Source organism: Suncus etruscus, chromosome 5 (assembly GCF_024139225.1).
Source record: "Suncus etruscus isolate mSunEtr1 chromosome 5, mSunEtr1.pri.cur, whole genome shotgun sequence".
Taxonomy (NCBI): Eukaryota; Metazoa; Chordata; class Mammalia; order Eulipotyphla; family Soricidae; genus Suncus; species Suncus etruscus.
This window is the reverse complement of record NC_064852.1, coordinates 11723003-11737798: the sequence shown is the minus strand read 5'-3', so window position 1 is coordinate 11737798 and position 14796 is coordinate 11723003. Positions and strand designations below refer to the sequence as shown.

At 48.0% G+C, this 14796-nt stretch overlaps 1 protein-coding gene across 1 annotated transcript in view; it reads left to right on the top strand.

The window, feature by feature from the left end:
* Positions 1–14796, top strand: part of DENND1A (DENN domain containing 1A) — a 536242-nt gene that overhangs the window by 480957 nt on the left and 40489 nt on the right. The window contains exons 17-18 of the mRNA XM_049774129.1: positions 3346–3417; positions 4655–4711. Of these exons, the coding sequence (XP_049630086.1) occupies positions 3346–3417; positions 4655–4711 (129 nt within the window). The remainder of the gene's footprint in view (positions 1–3345; positions 3418–4654; positions 4712–14796) is intronic.

Sequence of the window (14796 nt, the reverse complement as noted above, 5' to 3'; positions counted from 1 at the left end):
GCACTAGGCCGGAGCATCCCAGTCTCTTCAGCTGAAGCTGCTTTTGTTCCTTGGGCCAGGTGCGGGGTGGCCAGGGGAAGACCGTCCCGAGCCCGCCCAGGCATGTTCTAGGGGACAGCATGTTGTCCCCTAGAGTAGCTAGCCAGGCACTGCCCTTGGGAATTTGCCCAAGGGGACACAAAGGACAGAGCCCCTCATTGTCACTGCAAAGGTCCCTGGCAAGGTGAAGGAAACTTTTTGGCCCCTCGCCGCAGCTGACGGTGGAGTCTTGAATGATGTGCTGAGAGCTTTGGCATCACGAGAGGATTCAGATTCCATTTTCTCCTTTGCTTCTGTTTCTCTCACAGCAGCCATAAGGAGAATGTTGGAGAGCAGGGTAGTCATGCTGTGGGGGAGCTCCTGGGCTTGCTGGGGAAGCCAGCAGGGAAGCAGGCCCCCCTGACCTGACATGATGTGTGTCTGCCCCTTGGCTCCAAGGCCAAGCCCACAGCTGCCAGGGCAGGTCTGTCGGAGGTGGCTACAGTTGGCCGCGTGTAAGCACTTTCCCGAAGAATGACGCCCTTTGTTCCTCCTGGACGGCCAAGCAGACACTTGGCAAGACCTAAACAAGCAATAAGGACGTGTTGATTGATTGATAAAGGGAGTTTTAATATACCAAAGGACCATTGAAATCAGATCCCCAGCCATTTTGGAAATCAGCATGGAATAAATGAGTGGGCAAAAATGTCATGTCATCCCACAATAGAATGCTTTCGAGAGCATCTTGAGTCGCTTTTAATTGGCGCTCAAAATTTCTGTCATGGGCAGTTCACAAAAAAATTTGTTAAGGGACCACCTCCCTAATTGAAATATCATATCTCCTCCTCAGCTATACCACTGGATCCAGTTGTGCCCACCATTTAGATTGGCATTATCCTTCCAAATCACCCCAAACTAGGTTCCATGGAATCTTTTACTAATAATCCTCTCTCATACCAGATGTAGCTCAGTCCTCGGATAGTCTTTTATGTTTTTTTAACCTTGCCCTGATTTCAGTTCCCAGCAACTCCCTGCCAAAGAAAATTTGTCTTCAGAATAGAGCTGGATTGTTTACTCATGGGTCAAGGAGAGTGTTGACCGGCTGGAGTGTGCCACGAGCACCACCAGATGCGGCCCCAAAACAAAAACTAAAAGAAGCTTAAGTAATAGGATAGCAGTAGGGTGCTTGCCTTGCACACAGCTGATCCGTGTTCAATCCCTGGCACCCCATCTGGTCCTCCAAACACTTTCTGGCATGATCACTTAGCACAGAGCTGGGAGTTAAGTTCTGAGTACTGCAAGGTGTGGTGCAAAATCAAAAATAAGTGAAATGGGGGAGGAGGAAAAAAAAATAAGTGAAGATCCTCTCAAGCATGGTTTCCCAGCCCTTGCTCAGCCACAGGCCCTTCCAACCTGGTTCCTTCCTGTTCCCTGCCTCATCCTACCAGTTGGCCCCAGTTTCATACTGTGGCCCTCCAATTTACATGATCTCCACCTGTAGTCCCTCAGGATCCTGAGAATCCGTAGAGACCCATATGGCCCTACATTGAGAAACTCTGCTCTTCAGTGTAGACAGTGATTTTCAACCCTTTACGCCCATGGAGCAGTAGTGACTTGGACTGAGGGCTGAGACCACGGTGTGGACACCTCCTCCAGCCCTTCATGTGCACAGCCCACCTACCACTTTTCCCATGGAAGACAGCTGTTCAGTGCTCAAAAATCCCACCAGTCAAAAAAAGGGGGGGGGGACCGGAGAGATGGACAGCGGTAAAGCATTTGCCTTAGACGCAGAAGGACTGTGGTTCAAATCCTGGCATCCCATATGGTCCCTCGAACCTGTCAGGAGTGATTTCTGAGCATAGAGCTAGGAGTAAGCCCTGAGTGCTGCCGGGTGTGACCCCAAAACCGAAACCAAAAAAAAAAAATTCCACCAGTATTCTAGGCTCTGCCATGTTCCCTACCCACCTTGTGAGCTCTGGTTCATCCTCCATGGACCAGGCATGGTCCACACATGTCCACCTCTAAGGCCTTCCCTGCTTTCCCAACATCATGTTGCTGGACACTTTCCACTCCCTGATTTCACCATCTCCCTGATGCACCCCAGACTCTGAAGGCAGATTCCAGCCCTCTTGGGTTACCCTCAGAGGCTGCTGTGGTATATCCTCCAAAGAGCCAGTCACAGAATGCTAGGGATGAGGGGCCATCAAAAATGAAGGATGATCCATGACACTTGACCTGGAGATAGTGACACACTAGCCAAAGGGCACTATAGCCAGTGAGCATCTCAGCCAGCCCTTTTCAGCCCTGGGTGTTGAGCACCTGCCCTGCCTGATCCCCCCCCCAAAGAAAATAAGCTGAGAGATCACAGGTGAGATTTCTACCAAACCGTAATGTTCACCTGTGGTTGTCTGTCCTTCCTCTCATTGTTGGATGCTAAGGAGAACAAGCAAGGATGCTAAGGAGTCAAGCAGAGGCCATAAATGTGGGAGAAGCCCAGGCTTGCTCCCCAGCATTCTCTGGGACCCACAACATCACCAGAAGCCTGCCCCAAGTAGTATCAGAAGGATCCCCTGAGCACCACTGGGTCTACCCTCTTCCCCAAAGAGTAACATCAACTTACAGGGGTGAGGGCAAGGAGTGCAGGGAACAATTGTGTGTTTTCCTTTTTTGTTTTGTTTTGGTTTTTGGTTTTTGGGTCACACCCAGCAACGCTCAGGGGTTACTTCTGACTCTATGCTCAGAAATCACCCCTGGCAGGCACAGGGGACCATATGAGATGCCGGGATTTGAATCAATGACATTCTGCATGAAAGGCAAATGCCTTACCTCCATGCTATCTCTCCGGCCCCAATTGTGTGTTTTCTTAACACTCCACACTCAGGCTTCAATTATTTGTTCCTTCTTAGCATTAGTTGCAGCCTCTGTGTCTGAAGCTGTCCTCCGAGGTTCCCCCTATAACTAGCAGATTTCTCACGAAGGTCATAGATCACTCCAGGGAAGCACTGACCTCCATGAGCCTGAGATGGGCTTTCCTCATAGCCAGAGTTGAGGTAGCAAGCCAAAGACCCACCAGAGTGTGGCCCCCTCTAGAGTCACCACCAGCCCCCTTCCCCGGCTGCACCCAGCCTTACAGACTATGGTTCTGCTCTAGCCAGAACAAATGCCAAGGATCTGTTCACTGAGGACCATTTCTCTCCTTCAACCCCACATGCTTGAAATGACACTCAAGTCGGATTAAAAAGTTGACCACATTGAATCAAGTCTTTGTTGGTATCAGTCTACTGAAGCTTCTGCCTGCTCGCTAATCGACATTTTTATTATATGTAGAAAGGAAGCGGGGCCATCTTGAACACTGTGAAAACCAAAGCCAACCCAGCTATGAAGACCGTCTATAAGTTTGTGAGTACTGGGCCCAAGTAGATCCACTCTGCCGCCAACCTGAGACTCTGAGCTCCCCTGATGGGTCCCGTAGTGGTGAATGAAGGGACCTCTGGGCTGGTGCTGCTGTTGCTCTGGGCATGGTTTCATGAGGCTATTTTACAAGCAGATCAGTGACTTCTTCTTCCCCCACTGGAGGCGCTGTTGCTCACAGTGGTAGCAACCTCCTGAGCTAAGTACGGGGATTAGCACCTAAATACCTCTTGGTGTGATTTCCTCCCCATCCAATCCAATCCAATGTGGACTGGAGAGGCCAGCATTTTGGTTACCCCATGCCATGTCCCTAAGATGAAGAGGGACATCCTCTGGAGAGTGGAAGGGTTCTAGCAAACCTTTCCCACGTGTACCTTTTCAAGGCAGTCTTGTACCATGTCATAGTAGTCCGATGCTGGCTGCTGAGGACCATGCAGAGTGGGGTCTCCCCTCCCTGTGGCTCCAGTTTTCCCTCCTTTCTCCCCTCTTCCTCTATATAGGAAGAAATGCTGTGGGCAGCCACAGGGTCAGTTTCCGGCATGACTTTCCCTTGACTTTTCTGTCTGGCTCACTGGACACTGAACCAAAGAACTGGTTTGAAGTGGGTGGAGATATTTTATTTCTGGTTTTAATTGTGTTAGTCCTTTTTCTGTACTCAAATTGTAGTTCCTTTAACAAGGGCAGGGTGGCTGCCAACAGAAACATCTAGGGCTAAAGTGGCAGAAAATAAAAGCACACATGTCTCTGGAATGAGGTGGGGAAAAGCTGGTGGGACAGAAAGCCTAAGCATCTGCTCAGGCCTTTTGCAGATGCAGAAATGGTCTCCCAAGGCCTTGCCCCTGCCCAGTGGAATCCGGACTCTGAACTGGGCTGCAGAAAAGCTTCTATTCTCACAGGAGCCTGTCACCACCGGGCTGCTCTGAAAAATAATTACAGCAAGCAGAAAGGGGACTTCCAAAGAGGGAAGAGAAATCTGTGCCATCCAAGTGCAGAAAATAAAAATCTCTGCAGTCCCCTTAAGGGATTTTTTTGGGAGGAAGACTCCCTCAGAACCTTTTAATGTTGTATTTGTATTTCATTGCCTTTATGTTTTTAACTTGACGATCTCGTTTTCCCCTCCCTTTCTTCAGTAATCAGAGAAGGTGATCCACCGCGGACTGAAATCAAGTGTAGTCCCTGCTGGGAACAGAAAGGAAATCTTAACTTAAATTAATTTTTCATGCAGGCAAAAGATCACGCAAAAATGGGAATAAAGGAAGTGAAAAACCGCTTGAAGCAAAAGGTACTTGAAGTTCTTATTCAAAATATATAAGCACCATCTATGAAATGCATGCTTGCCCCCCCCACCCCAATATTCTGATGTGATCAATAGAGGCCTGTTTGATACAATGTTGTTAGCACACTTCAAAACGCATTACCAGCTGCCCAGGAGTTTTCACACTGTTTTAAATATTCCCAGACTAAAAACACTGTCTTCGAATAACACCAAGACTCTGCTTAAACCCACAAAGACAAGTCAGCTCCGAGATAGCCCAGTCTGTCCACTTAACCCTGGCCTCTCCCCACTGGTCCTGGAAGATCGCTGGGGTTCTCATACAAATGCTCAACCTTCCCTTTGCTGGTCGCACCCACTGGCCTGTCCCCTTGGGCTGGTGGAAATCATCCCAAGAAACACCTTTAGGCCAATGACAAGCTCAGGCCCTGTCCCCAGACTTGGGGCCCCTAAAGCAGGCGGTGGAATTGTTCCTGGAAGCCCAGCATTTCTGTCCAAGACTGATGCTCTTGGTGTGCCATTGGTACAAGTGTGCAGAGTCATAGGCTAAGAGCACCCTGGTCTGATCCTCTCACCTTGCATAGGTTGAGGTAGCTGTTGAGGAAAATTTTTGATGGGATTGTGAATGCTGCCACCATTGTTCTTATTACCGAGGATGGTCCAGACCCTGTAACTGTCACATGGAGTCTTTAGAACCACACAGGGGAGATGGTACAGGGATTAAAGCCCTTTCTTCCCTTGTATGTGACTGACCAGGTTCAATCTCTGGCATCATATGGTCCCCCTGAGCATCACCAGAAGTAGATCCTGAGAATAGAGCCAGAAGCAGCCCCCTTTATTCACATCCCCCCCATTACAGCTGGGTGTGGTTCCCAAATCCCCAATTTCTTTTGAAAGGTGCAGTCATTAGCCCTGTTGAAGACTGGATCAGATTCAGCCCGTCAGAGCCCATGTGCCTGTCCCAGTACAGCATTTCCTGTGGCATCCTTGACTAGTGTCTCTCCAGAAGACATTTAGGGTCTCTTACTACCTCCAAACACATCACTCTAATAGAGGGTCTTTGTTGTCAGTTTTGTTTGTGTGTTTGTTTTAATTGGGAGCAGTGTTAATTTTATGAAATCAGAAAGGACCTCTCATTAACTTCAAATGGCCGAAGGAATTGATTCCTTTCTTCTAATTGGAAAATAATTTGCTCCATCTAAGCACTTAAATTCTTAAGTTTCAGCTGAGCCTGAATTTTTTAACAGCTGAGATCAAAGTCTGGAAATAAAAGTCCTGCCATGTCTAGCTCCAAGCTGACCTTAACTAGGGTTTGAAGCTCCCAGGCAGGATCCTAGGATGGAATAAGAGGGCATTGTGGATATAAAGTCCCTAAAAAACCCTTCCGGTTCCTCTCACAACAGTAGCAAAGGAAAGAAGTTCTCTTCCTGAGCAGAGCACATCCAGCAGTGCCAGAGGTCACCCCAGGCCCATACCTGGTGGGACTTGGGGGCTCAAAGTGTCTTGTAGATTTGGGGATTGAACGCAAAGCCTCTGTTGTGCAAAGCGTGTGTTCATCTGCCTGAGCCATGTGGCCAGTCCAGGGAGCTGGGGGCACCTTTTCAGCAGTCCATCTATACACAGTGTCTGTGCCTATATGCAGTTCAGCCAGGGCTTTGAGGTGTCCATTCCAAGCTCATCTCTCTTCCACGCCACCCACCCCCTGTCCTTGTCCTGCCGGTTTCCCTTCCCCAGCTCCCCTTCCCCCTGCCAGTCTTCTTCTCAAGAGTCACGTCTGGAGCTAATATTCTATAGAGAGTGTCAGTACATCTCAGGTGACACAAAAAACGGTGAAGGCATTTTATAGAAATGTGGCTTGTCACCGTCGAACTGTTGACAGATCTATTAGTGCACCCTTTTCAATTTTCACTTTTCCCCCCTTCGGTCTTACAGATTTTTCCAGATGTTTGTTTTTCTTGATGTTTGTGGTGATTCTCAGAGGCAGCTGTTTTGTCACTACAAAAAAAAAAAAAAAATCCACCAGATTGTTCTACATCCACAGGGCTGGGTGGGTCTTCAGCTGCGTTCCCCAGCTCCTGTCCTCTGGTTCATTTACGATGTGGCTCTGTATGACCCTGCTCACTGCCTTAGAAAAAATATTTCATTGGCCTTTTTGATCCCGCTCCGTACGCCCTCCCCACTGCCCTTGGCCAGGCAACTCGACCGTGTGTGAGTTTTCCAGGCGGGTGTGATACACGTGTGTCCAGTTTGGTTTTGCTGGAAAAAAAAACGAGTCAGTGCTGCCACAGAAGATCCCATTTTCAAATGTGCTGGGCTGCCACCTGGCTGCCTCTTAACTCAGCATAGCAGTGGTGACCCCGTGGCTATCATCAAGAGCCCAGCCTTGGGTTTGGATTGCAAATAGAGAATGTGGGGGTCTGTCCCGTGGAGAGGTCACCCTGATGCATGGAGGGACCAGTTCTAATGTGCCTGCACAGGTACTCTCGCCACCACTCGTTCATTTGTGCTGCCGGTTTTCAAAGACTCTAGCAAGGGAAGCTTTTCAAGGTCTCTGTGTGCCATTGGCAAAGAATTGCTAATAGAACCAATGGCGGGGCCTTTCTCATCTACCTGCTCAACTGTGGCCCAACCACAGAGCAACGGAGGATGGGTCCCCCTCTTTCTCTGGATAAATGGAGTAGGGTGGGTTAGTTCATCTGCAGCTTGGCCCCCTTTCAAATCCAACTTGCTCAAAATGAGGAAGAAGAGAGGAGCCCGTTGTCATAGGTCCCTGCTGGTGTGCCCCCTGGTGTTGCTAGGTTGGGCTGTGACTGGCCACAGGCAGCATCCAAAAGCCTTTTTCAAGTTCATCATCTCCCTTCTCAGGAACTCTGAGCATATCCAGAAGTCATTTGAAGGAACACCACTGGTAGATCATTAACCGTCTTTTCTTATGGATCAGAATAATTTTATGAGCCCATTTTTCCGCCACCCCCCTTTTTTGTTTTGTTTGCTTTTGGGGCCACACTCAGAGATGCTCTGGGCTTTAACTTGGCTCTGGGCTCAGGAGTTTTGATGGAGCAGGAGTTACTCAGTGGTGGTGCTTGGGGGACAATATGAAGCACTGGAGCTGAAACCTGGGTTGGCAGCATGCAAGGCAAGTGCTCTGACTGCTGTACTATTGCACTAGCCGCTCGCCACCCCCTTGAAACTCTCCGAATTGTGGAAGGATAAATTGGCTATTGATTCAGGGTCTCCAATCCATGGGATCAACTTTTCAGTTGGTTTAGCAAGCTCAGGCAAACAAAAAGCCAGGGCAGGCTTCTGGCTGAGCACCTCCACTTCTAGAGATAAGGGAGAGAGAAAGCTTGTTGCTGCAAGAAGATAGAAGCTTGGAGGCTGACTAATAGAGGAAGGCGAGGACTCTCTCATACCTCCTCACATGCAAACATCAGCTCCCTGAGCCTAGGGCCCCTCAATTTGCTATGTGGGATCCCAGAGGCCCCCAAGAACATGCTTTCCCTCCTAACTCCTGTGTTGGAGACTCTTTTGCTATCATTGTTCCCACTTTAATTTGCATTTTTCGAGGTGTGAAGTAGACAGGAAGAGGGGGGCACTGCAAGTGAGAATGGGGAGCAGCAGGTGGAGTGAGTGAGTGATGGCACAGACAACTATCTCCCTTTCCTCCAGTACCTCCAACACCAGTTGGGTGTCTAAGACAAAGACCTGCGTGTACTTTGACAGCAAGTTCTGTGTGCTGTTGGATCATCTGCTAGGCCTCTCTGAATCCAGTTTGTAGTGTTTCCTCTAAACTTAGGAGAGGCAGAGTTGGACAACAGTTTTAGTGACCGTGCAGTAATGGGAGCTTCCATCCCGTTCATCTCTCCCTGTCTTCCATCTGGCCCAGCCAGCAGTGCAGGGCCAGAGAGCAGGGCCCACATAGGGACACCTCCTCTGGCGCATCCACTCAGGCTCTGGGGTGATCTTTCTTGAACATCCACCAAATAAGCTCCTCTGTTGGCTAAAATTCTTCAGAAGGTCCATCTCCTTTTCTGGGGAGCCTGGAGTGCCCTGGGGCAGTCCCCTGACACCCCTTTCTACCTTTTCTGAGCCCCAGACACTCTGCCTCCACCTCCCGAAGCCACATCCTCAGCTCCTCCCTGACTCTTGTCCCCTATGTTTATTCCCAGGGCCGTGTCCAAGGCCAAGCTGGTCCCGTGGTCCACAGACGTGCATGTAGAAGAGGATTGGTCCTGGATAGTTGCTTTAGTCTTTGCTCTTCTGAGGGAAGGGACTGGCAGTCCTCCAGGGGAACCCAAGACTGGGGTTATGGGCCCGGAGAGATAGCACAGTGGCGTTTGCCTTGCAAGCAGCCAATCTAGGACCAAAGGTGGTTGGTTCGAATCCCGGTGTCCCATATGGTCCCCCGTGCCTGCCAGGAGCTATTTCTGAGCAGACAGCCAGGAGTAACCCCTGAGCACCGCCGGGTGAGGCCCAAAACCAAAAAAAAAAAAAAAAAAAAAGACTGGGGTTATGAGTTTAGATGTGCTCCCTGTCGTAGTCACAACTCGGCCACTGTCTAGGCTGCCTTCTGTGGCTGTTCAAGAGGAACAGATTTACCCTTCTCATCAGCTTCTTGGCTTTGCCTTTATCCCCCCCCCTTAATAACATTTTGAAAGTCACAACTTTCCTGTTTATGATATTTTTTGAGAAAGTTGAAGAAAATTGAGACCTTAACCAGACACGCAACAAGAAACTCTCATCTCATTGTGTGACCTGCAGTTTTCCTCACCTCATCCCGACCCTTTCCCAGGCAATATTCCTGGTTTTCTTCATGTGATATTTTAAAAGTCTCCACCAGTCTCCCCCAAAGGACAAATAAACCTGCATCTTGTGGTACATGGGAGTGCTAGTTTTATTTTTCTCTAGGCAAATCTGCTATGTAATATCTTTATAAAAATTTTTCATAGCTTTTCTAGGAAAAGTCTCTAGAAATGGAATCTGTGGGCCAAACAGCACGGCCTTCTTTAGAGATGCTGAACAGCAAACCTTACCCAAGGCTTGGCCTTTGGCAGTATCTTTGAGTTCTTCCATTTCCTTCCCATGCCCCCCAACCCCAAGCCAACCACTTCTCAGGGAGTTCTTAGGCCCTAATTTCCCCAGTCCTGATTTCCAAGGGATGTGACTTTGGGGTCCCTCCCATGTGTAAGATGTCTGCTAAGAAATCCAGCCGGGATATGAATTGGCCCCCTTTCTCCAACCTGGACTCCCCCTCAGGTCCCAGGAAGAGCCAGCTGCTAATCCTGCTGCAAGAGTGTGACGATATACTACGTTGGTAGGGTGAGCCATCAAACTTGAAACACAGGCTGTCAGCCCCACTGGTGGCCCTCAAGCCAGACAAAATTCCCCAGTGGCACTGCGCCCTGAGGCACACACACAGCACCCATTTTCCTATGTTAAGTCAGACTCAGTGAAGACTGAGAAGTCAGGCTCAGGTTAAAACTGGGGCCAGAGAACCCTGCTTCAGGAAGGATTGGAAGAGCTAAATGTGCAAATGTCCTTGGGTATGATGGCTTGGGGGGAGTCAGTGCAACATGTGGACAGACAGGAAGGGGCTCTTCCATGCAGAATTCTTGTCCCAGCCACAGATGCACTGTGGGCTGATGGGTCCTTTGCTCTCTCTGGATGGCCTGAGTGACTCACTTTCTCTGAGCAGGTTTCTTGCCTGTTACACAAGAGTCCATGTTTATGGTGCCAGTGATGGTAGTGGGAGTCCCTTAGGCTTTGCAGTCCCAGAGGCAGGAGCTGGGTCTTAGGGACTCTCAGGGCTCTTCCTCTCTGCAGGGCCCATAAGCCCAGGTGCTGTGTGCATAGAGTCCCACCAAAATGTACTCCTGGCGCTTGGCATTCCCTAAACTGTTGGTGGTCTCCCAATCATAAGTAAAAAGAGAGAGGGCCGGAAGTGATAGTATAGCGGTAGGGCGTTTGCCTTGCACATGGCCAATCCAGGACGAACCTTGGTTCAATCCCCAGCATCCCATATGGTTCCCCCTAGCCAGGAGCAATTTCTGAGCGTATAACCAGGAGTAACCCCTGAGCAGCCCTGGGTGTGGCCCAAAAAGCAAAAAAAAAAAAAAAAAAAAAAAAAAGAATAGGATCTCTCTGCAACGAAGTGGAGCATATTGAAAGACCAGACTGGGTGATGATGAATGCAAGCTAGAAGAGCATGCATGTTTTCACACGGACGCTTAAATCGGAGACCCCAAACTCCTACATCCATTCTTTCAACAGCCACCATCTCACTGTGTCCCTAACAGGTACACTGATTATCCCGTTTCTTTTCTTCTTTTGTGCAATCAATCTCTCGTACATCCATGCACTCATTTTCCTGAACCAAAGGTGAACCAAAAGCTGCTCTTTGGCTTAACTCAATTTTCTGTATCTGGCCTCTCACCTGGATCCAAAATGTCGCCCATTAGTCCCTTTCTTACTCGTGGGTGCAAAAGGAGCATCTCTCGCTCGTTACTGCACTTGACCTAGCCGCCTCAGGGTGGCCCCTTTCTCAAAGAGCCATTTTTAACTAATTGGCTGTCCACTGTCGCAGCCTCGCTCCCCACGCAGCCTCACCCCTGCTCAGACCTCTGAGGGGTGCCCCTGTCTGCTCAGTTCAGGCTCCCAGCCCATCTGTGTCCTCAGCAAATGGCACAGAGCCTGCAGCAAGGTTGGGTTTACATGTACCTGTGTTTTTTGAGAGCTCATGGAGAGACATTCATGTCTGTCAACCTGTGTATGTTGTATATCACAAGCTGTTATTCCAGACATGGCCCCAGTGTTTATTAATAGATCATCAATTATCGGAGCTAGAAAGATAGCCCAGCAGTAGGACATTTGCCTTGCAGGCAGCTGATCCAGGACAGATGATGGTTTGAATCCTGACATCCTATATATGGTCCCCCATACCTGCCAGGAGTAACCCATGAACTTTGTAAGATGTGACCCAAAGAAACAAAACAAAACAAAAAATCCCCTCAGTTATTGCTCACAACTAAAGCTATGGCACCCAGTTAAGTGTTGATATCTAGACTCTTTTTTTGGGGGGGGAGCACACCCGGTTATGCTCAGGGGTTTATTCCTGGCTATGCAATCAGAAAATCCCTCCTGGCTTGGGGGACCATATAGGACACTGGAATTCCAACCACCATTTGTCCTGGATCGGCTGCTTGCAAGGCAAAGACCCTACCGCTGTGCTATCCTCTGACTCCGATATATAGACGTTACCTCCTTTGTTTCACATAGCTGCCATCTTCCCACATTACAATCAGGGGACAGACTCCAAACTGTTTTGCTATGTTTCTCCCTTTCTGCTTCATTCTTCGTTAAAGCACTGCTCTTCGTATGTGCCCAGTCTCTCTTTGCTAAGACTAATATTAAGAGCAGCCAAGGGGCAAGGAATGAGTGAAGGCCTAAAGGTATGTCCTAAACACAGGACAGCAACATTTTCATTTTCATAACAAGAATTTGATGAGTATATTTGTTGTTTTATTGTAGCTGTCAGTTCTTTGCATTTTTTAAAAAATAATGCTTTGAATGATTTTCATTTGTACACATATCCTGTTCTCTGCCTTGCTCAATGAAGCCTTGAGCAAACTTTCCTGACTTAAAATGAGTGTAGTCTTAATGATAGTGGCACCTTTTTCTTTTGTTGTTGTTGTTGTTTGTTTTGGGGCCACATCTGGTGATGCTCATGGGTTGCTCCTGGCTATGTACTCAGAAATTGCTCCTGATCTGGGGGATCAAACCACAGTCCATCCTAGGCTAGCATGGACAAGGCAGATGCCTTACTGCTTTGTGCCACCTCTCTGGCCCTCTTCTTTTATAATTTTTATTTACTTATTTATTTTGGTTTTTCAGCCACATCTGGCAGTTCTCAGGAGTTACTCCCAACCTTGCACTTGGGACTCATTCCTGGCTGTGCTCAGGGGACCCAGGGATAAAACCTGAGCCGGCCAGCTATGTACAAGCCAAATACCCTCCAATGGTGCTATCACTCTGGCCCTGACACTGACGCCTTCTATTTCCCAAAGCAGTTTTGGGGGTTGGGAATGGGGAATCTGTCAGGTTTAACCCAAGACCCCTTCTTTACCTGCCTTTTCCGTGTTCAGTTTTTTCTTTCCTTAGTTGACTTCATCAGAGGCACAAGTCCTCTAGACATTTCTCAGTGTAAAGAGTGGCCTTGCTTCCTTACATTTTCTCAAGTCTTCCCCATCTCACTCTGACTTTAGTCTCTTCCTTCTCACACACTGCCAGACAAGAGAGCACCAGAGCATGACCTTTCACAAACTGTAGAGCATTCTCCAGAAGCAAATGTGGAGTTAACTGTTCTCATGCACAAATAAAGTCATGCAAATCGAACGACAATGAGGTCTAATTTTTCAACTCTTTTATTGTTTTGTTTTGGGGCCACACCTGGTGATGTTCAGGGGTTACTCCTGGCTCTGCACTCAGAAGTCGCTTCTGGCTTGGGGGACCATATGGGATGCTGGGGGATCGAACCATGGTCCATCCTAGGTTAGCGTGTGCCAGGTAAACACCCTACCTCTGCGCCACCGCTTCAGCCCCTAATTTTTCAACTCTTAAATTAGCAATCTACAGAGGGGCTCAGGCAAGCTGTGACTGCTAATGCCCCCACTGCTGATCACAGGTGGAAAGTAAAAAGCAGTTGAGTAGCATAAATAAACAAAAGCCTTTGTAACTGATTTTATCTTTTTTTTTTAACCTAGTAATTTTCTTTCAAGGAATCTTTACCAAAAATAATAGATAATCTAGGCCACTGTTGGGCAGCCTTTTTTTTCAATTGAGCCAAATCTCGCCAAAACCACGATTGAAATTTATTTTGAGAGCCACATTTCTAAAACCGAAAATACATAGGATGGTACAGTTTTTAGTTTCAATAAGTTTTTATTGAGAATATTCTTTTTTAATATAATTTTTATTTTGATCATAGTGACTTACATATTGTTGACAATAATATTTTAGGTAAATATTTACATAACATCAGGGGGGATTCCCATCACCAAATTGTCCTCCCTACACCTCCATTTTTGTCCTATCTCCTGTATCCTCTTCCCTCACCCCCAGGGCTGCTAGAATATGTGGTCCCCTATGTACCTATCCTACTACATAGTAGTCTTGCACCAGATTGGTCTAGGTGCCTCCCTTATTTCCCCCTCTAATTGGGAGGCATTTATTGAGAATATTCTGCATGCAAGTTTCCACATAGGTCGGGAGGATACAAATAACACAACTAATAAAACAAAAACTTTAGAATGATATTATTTATTGATAATGTTAAATTCTGTAAAATTTGCCTTACAAATCCTGACAGTGACCGACAAAGTCACAAACACTAATGTGAACATTGGCCTTGGTTCTGATCAGAGCTGTGTGGAGCCAGCCTTCGGAGCTGCACACACGGCCTCACTGACAGAGGCCAGGAGCAGAGTCCTGACTCCTGGAGCGACCGCCCGGCACATGGAAGAGCCGCATTAAAAAGTGTAAAGAAAAAAAAAAAGTAAAGAGCCGCATGTGGCCCAAGAGCCTCGGCTTGCCGACCACTGATCTAGGCCAAAGTGATAGCACAGCGGTAGGGCATTTGCCTTGCATGCAACCAACCCTGGACGGCCTCAGTTTGATTCCCGGCATCCCTTGCAGTGGTCCTCAAACTATGGCCCCTGGGCCACATATTGTATTTGTATCTGTTTTGTTTCTTCATTGCAAAATAAGATATATGCAGTGTGCATAAGAATTCCTTCATAAGTTTTGTTTTTACTATAGTCAGACTCTCCAATGGTCTGAGGGACAGTGAACTGGACCCCTGTTTAAAAAGTTTGAGGACCCCTGCTAGGGTCTCCCAAGCCTGCCAGGAGCTATTTCTGAGTGAAGAGCTGGAAATAACTCCTGAGCGCCATTGGGCGTAGCCCAAAAACGAAACAAAAAACTAAAGGGCTGTATGCTCTGGGTTCTGACTTCAAACCCAGCACTTCATTGTCCTCCAAGTACTGTCAGTGGTAGCCCTAGACACCCATGAGCTCCACTGAGGTGACCCCCAGCACACC